This window comes from Labrus bergylta, chromosome 6, assembly GCF_963930695.1.
Source record: "Labrus bergylta chromosome 6, fLabBer1.1, whole genome shotgun sequence".
Taxonomy (NCBI): Eukaryota; Metazoa; Chordata; class Actinopteri; order Labriformes; family Labridae; genus Labrus; species Labrus bergylta.
The window spans coordinates 31,697,041-31,713,293 of record NC_089200.1 but is presented as its reverse complement, the minus strand read 5'-3'; the positions used below and the strand labels follow the sequence as shown (position 1 = coordinate 31,713,293).

At 45.6% G+C, this 16,253-nt stretch overlaps 1 protein-coding gene across 2 annotated transcripts in view; it reads right to left on the bottom strand.

The window, feature by feature from the left end:
• The window catches only part of LOC109997906 (neurocan core protein), a 109,929-nt gene that overhangs the window by 61,764 nt on the left and 31,912 nt on the right, over positions 1-16,253 (bottom strand). For both annotated transcript variants that reach the window (XM_020652567.2, XM_065956208.1), the window contains exons 5-9: positions 15,568-15,742; positions 13,300-13,427; positions 10,715-11,008; positions 7,382-8,236; positions 320-1,459 (exon numbers count right to left, since the gene is read on the bottom strand). In XM_020652567.2, coding sequence (XP_020508223.2) covers positions 320-1,459; positions 7,382-8,236; positions 10,715-11,008; positions 13,300-13,427; positions 15,568-15,742 — 2,592 coding nt within the window. The remainder of the gene's footprint in view (positions 1-319; positions 1,460-7,381; positions 8,237-10,714; positions 11,009-13,299; positions 13,428-15,567; positions 15,743-16,253) is intronic.

Genomic DNA, 16,253 nt, shown 5'->3' with positions numbered 1-16,253 from the left:
GAGGAGGTAAAGAGAGAGAGGAGGAGGTGGAGGTAAAGAGAGAGAGGAGGGGAGGAGGAGGTAAAGAGAGAGAGGTGATGTAGAGGTAAACAGCAGTACACAGACGTAGTCAGGATATAGAGGTGTATCTATTTGAAGTGGTGTCAGGCACACAGAGAGCTCACATGCTGCTGTTTGATGTGAGTGATGCTTCTGACACTCACTGAGCTGCAAACATAATTAAATAAATCTCTGCTGATTAGATAATAGATGCATAATCATGATGATGATAATGACACAGGGAAGAGTATTGACTGGAAACACCAGGAAGCGTGCATACCTGAGGGGACGAGTCCAAAAGCCCAGTCCGGTACCAGAAATCCAAATGGGTTGTGTTTCTCTTTGGCGTCCTCGTCGACCGTCGTCGTTGAAGATTCCTTCTTCTCTGATTTTGTGCTCACGCCTTTGAAAGGACTTCCTACGATGAAGGACTCAGTCACTGCGGACCTGGATTCCATTTCTGTTGCACCGATGTTCGAGGAAAAGGTGTTCAGCCGAACGACACCCGTCGATGTGTGAGCGCTGTCACCGGGTGCTGAGGTAGCTGAGAGGTGCAGGCCCTGCAAGTCAGCTGTGCTTGTTGCTTTCTCCTTTTCGTCCTGAACCCATGAAATGGAAATGGACGACTCTTCAGTGGCGGTGTGGTTTGAGGGATTTTCTGGCCTTGCTGTGGTGGTAGGATCCGTCCTCTGCGAGTCCCCAGTTGTGTGAAGCTGCATCGTGGTCACCTCGGAGGTCGTTAGCACCCCCATCGAGACGTCAGGCGGGGATGATACCTCCTCTCTGGCCTCTTTGTGCTTCTTAAAAACAGAAGTGGAACCTGAGTCTCTCTGTGAAGACTCATCAGAGAGGTTCTCGGTGGGTCTGTGCACGTAGAGTATCTCTCCCTGGGCCTCCTCGGCTGTGTCGGCCTCCTGGGGCGGGGTGGTGGTTTGTTGGAATAGCTGCCGATGGGACAGAGTTGTGAGCTCTGCCACGGTCACAAGCTCAGTCTGGGTTTGGCTGAGGGAAGTTTCAGCACTCGGTTTGTTGTTCAATCCCAACCCGCCTGGAAAGTCTGTCCCGTCAGCGCTCCCCTCGGCCTCCCTCTCCTCCCCCGACACGGTCCTGGCAGCTGATGGTGCAATGCTGGCGTCGCCTCCCTCCTCCTGGTCCCTCCCCTGGCCTGAATAGTTCTCCACACTGTCCTGTCTGACAGAGGTGGGCGGAGTCATCACTTCAAGTGGCCCCGCCTTGACTTCCATAGGCTCCCAGGTGGGACGTTTACCCACATAGGCCACGTGTCCTGGGGGTCCCAGTTTAGAGCCGAGCATCGACTTGATGGCCCACTTAAAAGGGCTGCTGGGGGCGGGATCAAAGGTAGAGCTTCTTCTGGGACCCTGAGGTTCTGATGTGTTGACAGGTTCACGGGGTGGTGACTCTAAGGGGGAGCAGAGAGACAGAATAGACTAATTAACACAGTCTCATGAAGGGGGAGGCTGGAGGCGGATTTAATCAGCGATTAAAAATTCAAGACTGTCTGTAAGTATTACATGAGAATATACATCTTAACAGACACTATGTGTGGTTATATAGTAATGTGCAGAACATTTTCACTTCCTGCTTGACTGAACGTAACAGGAAACTCTTCCTGACTGTGGGTTTGATGTTTAGGAGTCTTTCTTCACCAGTGGAGCCGATCAGAGAGGCTCAAAATGAAGACCAAAGACTCACATGTGAGTGCACACGGAGACACAAACAAAACACCAGAAGGATGGAGGGATGCATTGAGAGTCATTTCTCTTCTCTGTTCCATGTTTTACTTCTTCCCTCTGGAGTGTTTGAGCCCAAACAGCCTCGTTTCAGGAACACAGTGTCCTGTGGTGAGAGAGGAGCCGTGTGGAGACAAACACAGGAGCCCAACCATGAAGAGAAACTAATGACTTTCTCCATCTCAGAGCTGTTTATGTAGATGAAGTGGTCCACTGCCTTATCAGCTTACAGCGCTAAACCAAACACTGTCTGCAGCATCAATCATTCATTCTGGCTGCAGAATGGGGGGGGGGGGGGGGGGGGGGGGGGGGGCAGCACTGCAGCATGGTGTTACTGAGACGACCAGCTAGAGTTGCTTCATCATCATCAGTCAGCTCAGTGACTGACCTCAGTTCAGTTAGCTTGTCTGTAATACACGATGATTCAGCAGGAGGGAGGGGGGAACATACACTCATATGTCCGTGCATAAAACATGACCATGTTTGTTCATTATTCAGAACGTCTGCTTTATGTTTCAGGGAGCTTTATGAGCCTGAGGTTTATTTCCATAAGAGCCGTGCAGCCCGGCCTAATCGTCCTATTATTAATCCAAATAGATAATGACACTTTCACTGTTGATGCAGAACGACCCAATAATTAGATTACATCACTTTATTAGAACTTTATTAAACCCCAGCCGAGAAACACATTCTGCAACCTGTTCAACTGTTCAACATACACACAACATACACACAACATACACACAACAAACACACAACATACACACAACATACACACAACATACACACAACATACACACAACAAACACACAACATACACACAACAAACACACAACATACACACAACATACACACAACAAACACACAACATACACACAACAAACACACAACATACACACAACATACACACAACAAACACACAACATACACACAACATACACACAACAAACACACAACATACACACAACAAACACACAACATACACACAACAAACACACAACATACACACAACAAACACACAACATACACACAACAAACACACAACATACACACAACAAACACACAACATACACACAACAAACACACAACATACACACAACATACACACAACATACACACAACATACACACAACATACACACAACAAACACACAACATACACACTACAAACACACAACAAACACACAACATACACACAACATACACACAACATACACACAACATACACACAACAAACACACAACATACACACTACAAACACACAGCATACACACAACATACACACAACAAACACACAACAAACACACAACATACACACAACATACACACAACAAACACACAACATACACACTACAAACACACAACATACACACTACAAACACACAACATACACACAACACACACACTACATACACACTACAAACACACAACAAACACACAACATACACACAACATACACACAACATACACACAACATACACACAACAAACACACAACATACACACTACAAACACACAACATACACACAACATACACACAACAAACACACAACAAACACACAACATACACACAACATACACACAACAAACACACAACATACACACAACAAACACACAACATACACACAACATACACACTACAAACACACAACATACACACAACATACACACAACATACACACAACATACACACAACAAACACAACATACACACAACATACACACAACATACACACTACAAACACACAACATACACACAACATACACACTACATACACACTACAAACACACAACATACACACAACATACACACAACATACACACTACAAACACACAACATACACACAACATACACACTACAAACACACAACATACACACAACATACACACAACATACACACTACAAACACACAACATACACACAACATACACACAACATACACACAACATACACACTACAAACACCATCGAGTCGTTCAGTAGAACGCTGAGACATCACTAGTCGCTCCCCGAGTCGTTCAGTAGAACACTGAGGCATCACTAGTCGCTCCTCGAGTCGTTCAGTAGAACGCTGAGGCATCACTAGTCGCTCCCCGAGTCGTTCAGTAGAACACTGAGGCATCACTAGTCGCTCCCCGAGTCGTTCAGTAGAACACTGAGGCATCACTAGTCGCTCCCCGAGTCGTTCAGTAGAACACTGAGGCATCACTAGTCGCTCCCCGAGTCGTTCAATAGAACGCTGAGACATCACAGATTCCATCTCTTTTTAATAGGCAAGGTTGAGCCACGTTAATCTGGTTGTTCATCTGTGTAATGAGCCATGTAATAAATAAAAATGAGACATAATTAGACACAGATTGTGAAGATTTCATCGTCCTGTTAGAGCAGACTAAGACCCTCTGATGCTTTAAATCTGTCGGTTTGTGGGAACAACTGGACACTGAAACAGACTCATAATAAACTCAGCTTGTGCTCCCTCTGTAAGTGGTTCTGTTGTGTCAACTCCACTTGACTGGAGTAAAGTCGGGCTGAGAGGAAACCTCGGGTCAGACAGACATGATATTAAACAGTCTGGCAGAGAGAAAGACAGATAGCTGGAATAATGCCTCCTCATCGCGTCTGCAGAGATGACATGTGATAACAGAGACTGAGGGGAAGTTATTGAGTGAAAATGTAAATCATGTCAGGAGGCGCTACATCGACTGTCAGTTCACACACACCGCTTTGTCTTCTACAACAAACATTCAGTGTGTGGGGCTGAGGAGAATGAGCAGCAGACATGCTTTCCCTGACAAACAGGCTCATGTGGCGTTCAGTCAAAGTCAACGTTTATTGAACGAAGAAGCCTCCACAGGGAGCTCCACAAAATCAGACTTAATGTTCAAATATTTTGATTTGAAAGAGACGTAATTGAAGCTATCGCTCACAATGAATGAGTCAGAGATCTTTTCTAAACTCTGATCTTTCTTTGATATCCTGTCAGCTGCTCCAAGCTTTGCCTTCGCTCCATTAGTGTGGAGATGTGAGAACATGTTTACATGAATCTTTTGTCGGGTTAGTTTACAAGACAACAGAGTTTTGGGTGCCTGAAAAAGCAAACTTTTTTGAAAATGGCTCCATCTCCATCATCATGTAAACTGGTGAAATGCTGCTCCTCCTAAAAACGGAGTATCAGCACGTTGGCCAGTACGTTCCTATGACTCGCCAACTTTCCTGTGTAAACAAACTTTCTGTGCCCGGACTCTCTCTCTCTGATTTGTAATCCTAACGATGTCGTCTGAACGTGGAAGTCATGTGAAAACACAGACGAGAGCTCAGTGTATTTTTTAATGTTTACTCGGCCTTCATGATCTCCTGAAGTATGTAGACTCAGAGCTAATGAAGTTCACTGATGCTAGTTTAAGAAGAGCCGTCAGCTGTCAGCTTTCCTCCTGATCGCTCTTCCTTCCCTCTTCCTCTCTCTACTCCTCCCCTTCCTGTGCTCCTCATCCTCCTCTAGTGATCACTCCGCCTACCTTCAACTCAAATGGCAGAAACATAGATGGAGGTGAGAGCTAACGGAGCGCGCCCAACCTCCCCATTAACTGAATACAGCTGAGAATAATGCAGACAGACTACAGCTTGGTTTCCATGAATACCTTGTAGCTTTGCAGCAGTGTTCAGGTTGCTTATAGTGTTTATATTAAATCTGGTCATTTCAAGGGGAGAAACGCCTCTCCTCTTTATTGGATCGTCCCCTGCTTCTTGATGATTCTTTCTATCTTCCCCCTGAGCTGAAGCCGGGCTGCGTCTTTCTGGTTACCATTTGAACCACCATTCTGAATGTTTTTACTTGTAAGGCAATCTCGTAAGCCAGTGGCTATCAACTATCATAAATAGAGTCTCTGGGAGCATTGGCCAACTTCTTGAGGTACTCAGTGAAGTCAGGGAATAGAAATAAAGGATCAAACACCTAGCTGTGGGAGCATCGCCAGATTTTTCCAGTTTTTGCTGCTGATCATTCTCAGAGCTCCTGAAAACATGTGTGTGAAGTTTCTTGTTCTAAATCCACTCTGATCCTGTATTTGATCATGTCTATAAACTACTCTATTTCAGCCCTGCTCAGAACAGGCTGTTTCTGTGTCTGTACCTTTAAATATGTAAATGAGCGGTGTCTGACCACGCCCCCTCTCTGGAAGGACTTGGGTGTCTCTGGCCTTTCTTTCTCCATGTCCTATTATTTACGGTGAGAAGGCAGACTCAGAGGTTCAGAACAAACACCTAGCTGTGGGAGTGTCACCCACCTGGGGGAGGGGTTACTGCCCTTTGTGATGTCATGAAGGAAAAATCTCCAAACGGCCTGTTTGAGCACACATTTTCAGAAAAGTGGAGCAGGCAAAAGACGGAGAGGATGGACTTTTCTCATCATTGTGGGGTTTGTAGACGGACTAGAGACACATATTAGTGTTAGAGGAACATGGTGAAGTAGATTTTACATCATATGTGACCTTTAACTTAAGGCGCAGATATTTGTCCAGTTGACCCCCCCCGTTATAAAGTAGAGTAAGTGGTTTTGGTTTCGTTGTCACGTTGCCTCCAGGAGAGGCTGGATGCTGACCTTCTCTCTCTCCTGTGGTGTGTTGTGTACTGCAGCGTACCTGAGGGGAATTCACTGTGCTGAGGATGTTACCTGTCTGACAGGAACTCCAGCTTCTCCAGCACACACGCGCTCTAACTAATAATGGAACTTGGTCTGGGCTGGGGACCACTGGTCGTCCTGTTTTCTGTCTTTTTCCTTTAGATTAATTCTGTTTTCATTCTGTGGTTTTAGAAGGAGGTAAACGAGAGCGACGACCCATTGCGAGGTTAGCTCTGTAATTTCCTATCTTTTGTTCTTTTTTGGCCAGGGAGTCGAGCACCCTTTGTTTCATTTGTTTTATTATTTACCTTTAATTATCTGTGTGGCGTCCTACATGTTCCTGGTGTTCATTTTTTTCTGAGCTGTTTGGGTTTATTTTACAGCATGTCAAAGAGGCTGTAACAGAAACCCTGTCTGGTCTTTGCTTAGTCCCTCGAGAGTTTCTCTGTCTGAACACAGAATTCTCAAAACATGCGCTCGGTGAAGTCGCTTTACTTTCTCATCTGTGATTCCATTTCAATGTTTCAGTCAAAAAAACGTCTTTGACTCTTTGACAGGCTGTAAACTGTGCCGCAGGTCTGCTTTGTTCTAAACTCACCTTTAATAGAATCAAAGTTAATCTAAATCCCCGCTCGGCTTCTACTCTTTCTGACGACCTCTAACACAAACACAGCATCGTCAATAGACAAGAGAATGAAAGCATGAACAGACTCCAACTCAACCTTCCTGTGACTGTTTGTGTTTGTAATTACTTCTTAATTAAATCCACAGACGCACTTCAAACTGCTCCGCGGAGAATTTATATTCAGAGATGCTCTAAGGGAAAAGACAAGAGAGAGAGGATGAAGCATAGAAACTGAAGCTGTCTTATGACCCGTCTGATTGAAAACAGTTTCAGTGTAACCCTCAGTTAGTGGTTTAAAAGGTGAACTCTGTACTTGAGTCCACACACAAGCAGTCAGTGCTGAGCTCTTACCGTTCACAGTTGATGGATTGTTGAGGGCGGAGGTGATGGAGGCTCCTCCTCCTGGCCGACTCATGGTGTCTCTTTGCCCTGTGATTTGGACTGCAGGCACTAATGGAACCAGTGGCATCACCTCTTTCTCCTGCTCAGACAGACCGTCCTCTGGACTCTGGAGTCCACTGGTCGGAGCCCTGAAGGAAAAACCAGCAGTCCTGTGCTCCATGATAGCGTTGTCCATGTTACTCTTCTTCACACTGGGTTTTGGTTCGCTCTGGTTTATGGTGGATGCTTCTCCCTGTGTCTGGTTCTCTCTTGTTATTTCCTCAGACACTGAAGGTCTCATTTCTGTCTCCTCTGCCCCCTCCCCTCCCCTCCAGGACCTGAAGGGCTTCATCAGAGTGTGAACAAACTCGGCCAACACACTGTTGCTGGTCTGAGGCTGGGGAGTGGAAGAAGCTGCGGAGGATAATGTAGCGGTGTCTGATGATCCAACACGGCCTCCATCTTCATGAGCAGAACCTCCATGGCTCTCCAGGTCCAGAAGGCCAAAGGTGTTGTTGCTCTCTGTGCCGTCAGAATCCTCCTGGCTGGTCTGGCTGCTTCTGGGTCCATCCTGGTTTTCACCCAAACCCTCTGCTGGCTTTAAGTGGAGGACTACGTGCTCTTCAGAGATCTCAGTGGAGCTGTTCATTCCATCAGTGGAGTTGGCGCCTGTGCTGTCCAAATCGAGCAGACCAGTCCAGGTAGAGGTTTTGGAGAAAGGAGGTCTGTGCTGGGCTTCAGTGACTGAGGAGATGGACTCTGCTGCTGGGTTTGTCTGGTATGAAGTCTGTGATTCTGCAGCCTGGACCCCTGCAGGCTGGTGAGCTGCAACACAAAAACAAACACATTTATGGACAGGAAGAGGACTCAGTTCACCTGTTCAACCTGCAGCTGAACCCCACACAACTGGACCTCATGTTTCTCCTCTACTCTAATAACATGCATGTCAGACCAGGTCATGATATATTTATTGTATTATACAACACAAATGTTGTTGCATTAAACAGGTTTAACTTCTGCTGCTCAGCTGTCCTGCAAGCAGCATCAAAGCAATCAAAATGTTTTCCACAGTTTGTGCACGCCGCTGTCCATCAGCACCGTGCACACTATGGCGCTGATCCCTGCCTCTCTGGGTCTCTGCTCCTGTTTCCACAGCAAGCGCCACGGCCCATCTCTGAGCGGGCGAGTGACACCACTACGCTTTGCTCCGTTTCAAATACACTGCGAGATTAGATGCAAGCATGCGTCAACCTGGACAGAAACGCACAGTGTCCGGTGAATTTAAAAAAAACACACAAACAGACTCCTGATTGTATATTTACTCACTTAATCAACATGACGTCAAAACAGGCACTGAGTGGACAACAAATCATCCTCACAAAGACAAAGACACATGTTGTTTACACATTATATCTTTATTCACATGTTATCTTGTAGTTCTCCTGTGATCTTGTAGTTCTGTAATCTTGTAGTTCTCCTGTGATCTTGTAGTTATCTCTGATCTTGTAGTTTTTCTGTGATCTTGTAGTTCTCCTTTGATCTTGTAGTTCTCCTGTGATCTTGTAGTTCTCCTGTGATCTTGTGATCTTCTGTGATCTTGTAGTTCTCCTGTGATCTTGTAGTTCTCCTGTGACCTTGTAGTTCTCCTGTGATCTTGTAGTTCTGTAATCTTGTAGTTCTCCTGTGATCTTGTAGTTCTCCTGTGATCTTGTGATCTTCTGTGATCTTGTAGTTCTCCTGTGATCTTGTAGTTCTCCTGTGATCTTGTGATCTTCTGTGATCTTGTAGTTCTCCTGTGATCTTGTAGTTCTCCTGTGATCTTGTAGTTCTGTAATCTTGTAGTTCTCCTGTGATCTTGTAGTTCTCCTGTGATCTTGTAGTTCTCCTGTGATCTTGTGATCTTCTGTGATCTTGTAGTTCTCCTGTGATCTTGTAGTTCTTCTGTGATCTTGTAGTTATCTCTGATCTTGTAGTTTTTCTGTGATCTTCTAGTTCTCCTTTGATCTTGTAGTTCTCCTTTGATCTTGTAGTTCTCCTGTGATCTTGTGATCTTCTGTGATCTTGTAGTTCTCCTGTGATCTTCTAGTTCTCCTGTGACCTTGTAGTTCTTCTGTGATTTTGTAGTTCTTCTGTGATCTTGTAGTTCTCCTTGTGATCTTGTAGTTCTCTTGTGATCTTGTAGTTCTCTTGTGATCTTGTAGTTCTCTTTTGATGTTGTAGTTCTCCTTTGATCTTGTAGTTCTCCTCCTGTGATCTTGTAGTTCTCATGTGATCTTGTAGTTCTCCTCCTGTGATCTTGTAGTTCTGTGATCTTGTAGTTCTCCTGTGATCTTGTAGTTCTGTGATCTTGTAGTTCTCCTCATGTGATCTTGTAGTTCTCCTCATGTGATCTTGTAGTTCTCCTGTGATCTTGTATTTCTCTTGTGACCTTGTAGTTCTGTGATCTTGTAGTTCTCCTGTGATCTTGTAGTTCTTCTGTGATCTTGTAGTTCTTCTGTGATCTTGTGAACACGTGTATATTGCTGTTCACGGATGTGCTCTTCTGTGTTCACGAGTGAACAAAACCGTGGTGCAGAATTTGTGGAAATTGCGGGTAAGAGTTGTGCATAATCAAGCGCTTGAATAATACGACTAGTGAACGTCTTCTCACTGTTTCCCCAGGAGGCCCGTCTCAGCTCCAACTCTTGCTCTTACTAGTTTGACTGAAAGTTAGGTTGAGACAGCGTCACTGAAGCGTTTTACGCTTCAGTGATGCAGATGTTAACCTTCAATCTAACATGAGGATGAAGTAAACGTAATCCAGACTCAGTTAACACATGATAAAAGACAAGGCCAGAGAAAAAATCACGACAACCTCCACTTGTCCCTCTCTCTCCCTCTCTCTTGCTCTCTCTTTCTGTCTCTCTCTCTTCCTCTCTCTCTTTCTGTCTCTCTCTCTCTTGTTCTCTTCCCCCTCTCTCTCTCTCTCTCCCTCTCTCCCTTGTTCTCTCCCCCTCTTTCTCTCTCTCTCTCACTTTCTGTCTCTCTCCCTCTGTCTCCCTCTCTCTGTCTCCTCCTCCTCTCACTCTCTCTCTCTCCCTCTCTCTCCCTTTCCCCCCTCTCTCTCTTTTCACCTCACTGAACATACAAGCCCTCTAATTCCCCCTGAGAGACTCTAATGTCACACTTTATCTCTGTAACTACTTTATGTGTGACACCAACATATCGTGTTTATTAATAACCAGAACGGAAAGCAGGTCTCCAGCTCCCTCTGTTGTTGCCATGGTAACTAGCACAGTGATGGTGCATGTACTGAATCAGTACCTGTGTAGCAGTAGGCGTCAAACAGTGCCGTGGTGTCCGGGAAGCCGGTACGGTTGGGGTTGTTGTAGACAGTCCTCACCCCGGGCTCGTCCCCGCCGCAGTTCTTGCGTGGGACGTTGATGGGGTAGCGGACGCTGCCGTCAGCCAGCCAGCCGGGATCACACTGGTCCAGGCCAGCCTGCCAGGCCAGGTAGAGCTGCCCCACTGTGGACAGCTGGGCTCCCAGCGAATGGCAGTGGGTGGAGGCTGTGGCCAGACTCAACTTCTCCTGAACTGCAGAGTGGAAGACTTCACCTGGAAGGAGACAGAGGAAAAGGAGAAGAAGAAGAAGAAGAGGAAGAAGAAGAAGAGACGGAGAAGATGAAGAAGAAGAAGAAGAGAGACAGAGAAGAAGAAGAGAGGTGGAGAGCTCAGTTTAGTTATTTACAGAGTACAGAGAGGAACCTGAAGGTATCTTAGCCCTCAGTCTTCGATCTTGTTTGATGTCAGTTGGCTTATGATTATGAGAGAGTTTGACCGACTATCCAAGACGAAGGGCTGTCGTTTTATTTCTGTTTGTGTTAGAAATTATGATTTAAACATATTTAATATGTCGGCTGTGAAGGATATGGTTATGAAATAAACTTGAAGAAATGAGCTGGTGTCATAAGATGAGGGAACAGTGGAGCTTGTGTCTTTTCTTTCACCTCATATAAATAAGATCGAGCCCTCTCCTTTTTCCCTCCGAGCCCTCAACTCTGTCAAAGCAGAACCATGAGAGACTTCAAGTGGATTCACGCACTATGCAATCAATGTTTAGCATATAAATAAAAGAAACCAGTGACCTGACTGTAAGTGAAAGTCTCTGAATGAATGTTGGAGAAAGACGAAAAGATGGACAGAGAAGGATGGAGGCGGAGGACGGTTGGGTGAGCGTGGATCAAATACGATGCTGATGCAAAAAGAGCAGCTGAGTAACACAAAGACAACCATTTCATCAGGAAGTGCTGTGTGTGTGTGTGTGTGTGTGTGTGTGTGTGTGTGTGTGTGTGTGTGTGTGTGTGTGTGTGTGTGTGTGTGTGTGTGTGAGGCGAGTTACAGACTTCTATTATTCCAGTACCACCAGAGCTAACAGAATATGTGTGCTGGGATGATGTCAGATAAATAAAATAATGACCACAAGCACTCCCAATTATTTAAGACCTCCTGATTTCCAAAAGAGGGCTCTAGGCAGACTGAACCGACTCAGCCTCAGCCTCTCTCCCACCATCACTGCTTCACTTTTCACCCCGTTCACTTTGGCAGAAGATATCGACCCAAACAGATTCACAGTCTCTTTTAAAATATCGACATCATCAATTTAAAAAGGACAGCAGAGAGACCTGACCTCAGTCTGTGAAGCAGGGGTTCAATGGCTAAGGAATATAACATTCCAGATAAAGAACAGCCCTGCCTCACCCCCCCCTCTGTACACTAAAAGGAGCACTCAGGCCTCCGTTGATCTTCAGGACACTTGCAATGTCACGGTACAAAACCTGGATCTTAGCTTAGAACCATGGGTTGAACTCAAAGGCGGTTAGAGTCCGCCATAGATACTGGTGTTCAACCCGACCAAAATCCTTTTCCTGGTCTAGTGAAATCAGACCAGTGTCTATAGCCAATGAACCAGAGACTTGTTTAACAAGTCTCTGGTTCATTGGCTATAGACATGCTGAATCAGAGTGATGTCATCACCTGAGCTTACTGGGGTGCAGTAGGTCTGATCGGTGTGGATGATGGACCCCATCACCTGCTTTAGTCTGACCATGAAGAGAAAATAAAACCGGAGTATTCTTCCGTCCAGTCTGAAACTTTTCTCCTGTGTATTTTGTTTAGAGGAGACACCACACTCACAGCCAATCACTGAGAAGCTTTGACCCGTACTCATATAGCCACAAAAACACAGTTTCAGCCCGCGTCCGCAGACAGTGCCCGTTTTCAATACAAACAGTCGAGTTCACTGTCCTGAGCGCTAAAACGCCGTCGGCATCAGCTGTTTTTTTTATCTCAGTTGAAAGAAGTCCAACTTTAAGAACAGCGCCAAGCTCATCAATGTCACTTCTCCCTCATCGCCCAATCAAAATCAAGAAGGGGCGGGACTTCTGATATCAGCTTTGTCAACAACAATGGCGCTCGTCTGCCTGGTCTTTTTGGAGGGAACAGGTTCCAGGTGTCGAGTGGCTGCTGATGTCAGGACACGACTCTTTTACATCTAATGGACATTACAGAGGGAAGCAGGAAGTTAACTTTAGTAACCTAGCAACAATGAACGCTGGTGAGAAGCACTCTGAAACGGAGGTCGTGAGCACTGCGTCTGTGGAGAACCGACATGTCTGGAAGACTTTTTGTCCTCTTGTAGGTTTTCTTTCCTTTCTGGCACAGTTGATCAAGAAGTAAAGTTTAAGGACGACACTTGCTGCAGGTGGGACTCGACATCGTGTATCTCTCGCTCCATCACGACCACATGTTGCCTCCTCTTCCTCCTTTACTGCCTGACAAAGGGTTAAATCCTGCTCAAGGTCAACCCACATTGTCAGACCTAAAATGTATGATCCTAAGGTAAATACCTTGAAGCTGCTTGGCAAAGCAGTAGACATCGAACAGCTCCTCAGGGGCCCTGTTGCCATAGTTACGGACACCAGGTGAGTCCTCTCGGTCCCCATAGCAACCGGGACGAGGCGATTGGATGGGATACCTGCAGAAAATCAGAACACAGGGACAGAGAGGGAGAAGAGAGAGAAGAGTTATTAATCTTGGACATAAAAAAAGAAGCTGCAGACAAATGTTTTTACAGACTACAAAATAAATAAAAACTTAATGAGACTTCAGTCTGTACGGAGTGAATTTAAGAAAAAACACACAGGAGATTACAGAATCATACAACAAATAATCATAATTTTACAGTCATCCTGATATCAACCTTGGCAATAAACGCATTTTAAAATGCGTGATGTCACTAATGAAGAAGGTGATGATGAAGACGATTATGATATTTGGGATGGTGAAGGATTATTAAACAGTCAATAACAGAATGTAAAAGGTGCTGTGTGATTGTGAGTTGACCGGTTCTATTGTGTAACTAAACTCGGGGAGGACACATGCAGTGCGAGTAAATGGTAAATGGACTTGAGTTTATATAGCGCTTTTCCAGTCTTCCAACTACCCAAATTCATCCCATTCATACACCACCACTGAAGCAGCGGGAGCAATTCATGGTTAAGTGTCTTGCCCAAGGACACATCGGACATTTGGCCAGCTGGGGATTGAACCCTTGACCTTCTGGTTGAGAAGTGATGACTCTACCAACTGAGCCACTGCTGCCCTGAGCCCAAGCCCGAGTATATCGTCTATGTTCTGTACGAGTCCAGGGCCGGTTTGTGTTCAGAAACTCTGTTCAAGGTGTTTCTGTGTAGATGATGAAAACAGAGTTCTGTTCTTGTAACGTCAAGCTGTGCGCCGGTTTCTCCTCCGTGTGAGGTCATCGTGCGACGCTGTCTCTTTAGTTTTCATGAGATTAGAGCGATGGCAGACGTAACCAAACTAGCGCTGGTGCTAACTGGACTTTTTACACGCTCACACATACACACACAGTTACTCTCCCACTATGTGGACGACGGAGGTCACTGATGCTTTATATGACACTATGACCACACAAACCCCGCCTACAACGTCTGCGGTTATAGACTACAACCAAGCAGACTTCTGGTTGTAGGGAAAACTTGAAATGAAATGATCATTGCAGAGGAATGGGGAGAAAATGTAACTGTGTGTTTTTGAGTTTTTGTGTGGATGAACGCGTTTTTGAGAACTGAGCGTTTTGACAAGATTACGTTTTAAACGGAGGTTAAAAATCCCCACCAACGTGTGAACCTGACACACGAGAACGCTGATGACCCCAAACAGGGGCTTATAAAGGATGAGAAACAATCATGACGACACACACACATCAGACACGTTTTCATCCGAGCAGAACGAGAGACGAGAGTCCTGGACGTCTTCGGTCTCCATGTCTGATGAAGCCATGGCTGATGTCTGAATTTATTCAGAGGACTAATTAGACGCTTTCCTCCAGGCTGATGTGCACACAGAGCCTTCTGGATCTCAACCAATTAGAGGATTCCCGAGTGTGAAAACAACAGAAGTGTAGAACGGAGGGAGAGAAAGTCAAAACGGAGGGAAGGCGTGCTTACTGGAAGGTTGTGAGAAACGGTCGGGAAACAGCCGATCGTATAATGAAACGACCGGGATTAAATGTTTCTGATAAAGGAAAGATGAAGATGTTTGAAGATGTTTCATGGAAGATGTCGTGTTAATTCACAGGCAGCAGCCTGACAGACGGCACTGAGGGCAGCAGGAGTCACACACAAACAACAAAGTAAGGTCCAATTATTTTTCAAGGTTTTGTGTTTATAAAAAAAATTAGCAAAGGGCATTTTTTAAACAATTCTTGGCGAGGTGTCAGATTAAATTATAGAAGAATAAATTATCAGAAAACTGTCCGATAAAGATTTAAAATAAAAACCTGCTCCAACAAACCCGACGACTCTGATGACGAGCTGCAGCGTGAGAGCCAATCAGAGGCTCTGGATACAGAAATGATCTTCCCTGATCTCAGCTTTCTAAAATGTATCAATGAGTCAAATTAAAGATCATATGATCGTGAGTCATATGATCTATAATTTGTGCTCTTTTCTTTTCTTGTTTGTGCGTCTGTCTGTCTTTGGTGCCTGTCGCTGATTGGACGGAAGCTGGTGCAACACGCCTGCACGTTATTGGAGGTTAGCTATTGATGCTAGTTTTAAAAGGGGAAGAGAGAGAAGGTTTAAAATCCTCACCGCACAGTGTGGTCAGACAGCCAGCCAGCATCACAGTTGTCGTATCCGTCGGCAAAGGCCGCCTGCAGCTGGCTTGGAGTCGCGATGACCGCCGAGTTCTCCACACACACCCGCTTGGCGTCGGTGAAGGACAGGGTGTAGCGGTCATGAGGCGCCCGGTAGTGAAACACAACACCTGGAACAAAGAGACACAGCAGCTCTTCACTTGATTTTATTTGGGAGACTGACACAAGCCACTTTTCATTTGGCCGATTCAAGACGAGAGCTTTGTTTGGGCTGAAACTGAAATCTAGAAATGGGGCGGCTAGAATCAGCACAGACACACTTAACATACAGGGCTAACAGAGATGTTCTCCGTAGAAGCAGATAGGGTCTCCTCGGGATGGGAACTCCAGTCCTAATCCACATGAGGGTTGTGAACCCAATACATCCTTCCTTTATTTTTATCCTCTACTTCTTCACACGTCTCCAGGGAGGACAATAAGCAGTCACAACTTCTTGTGGCCCATATGCTAAACGGCTGCTTGATGACCTCATTTCCACAGAGTCAGAGAAGCACAGCACACCTCAACATGTGATATGTGACGCGTCCGGGAGGGGGGGGGGGGCACTTCGTCCCCCCATTACGCCTATTGTTGTAGTGATCGAGATCGGTCTTGGTCTCGAGCCCACTTTTGAAATGTCTC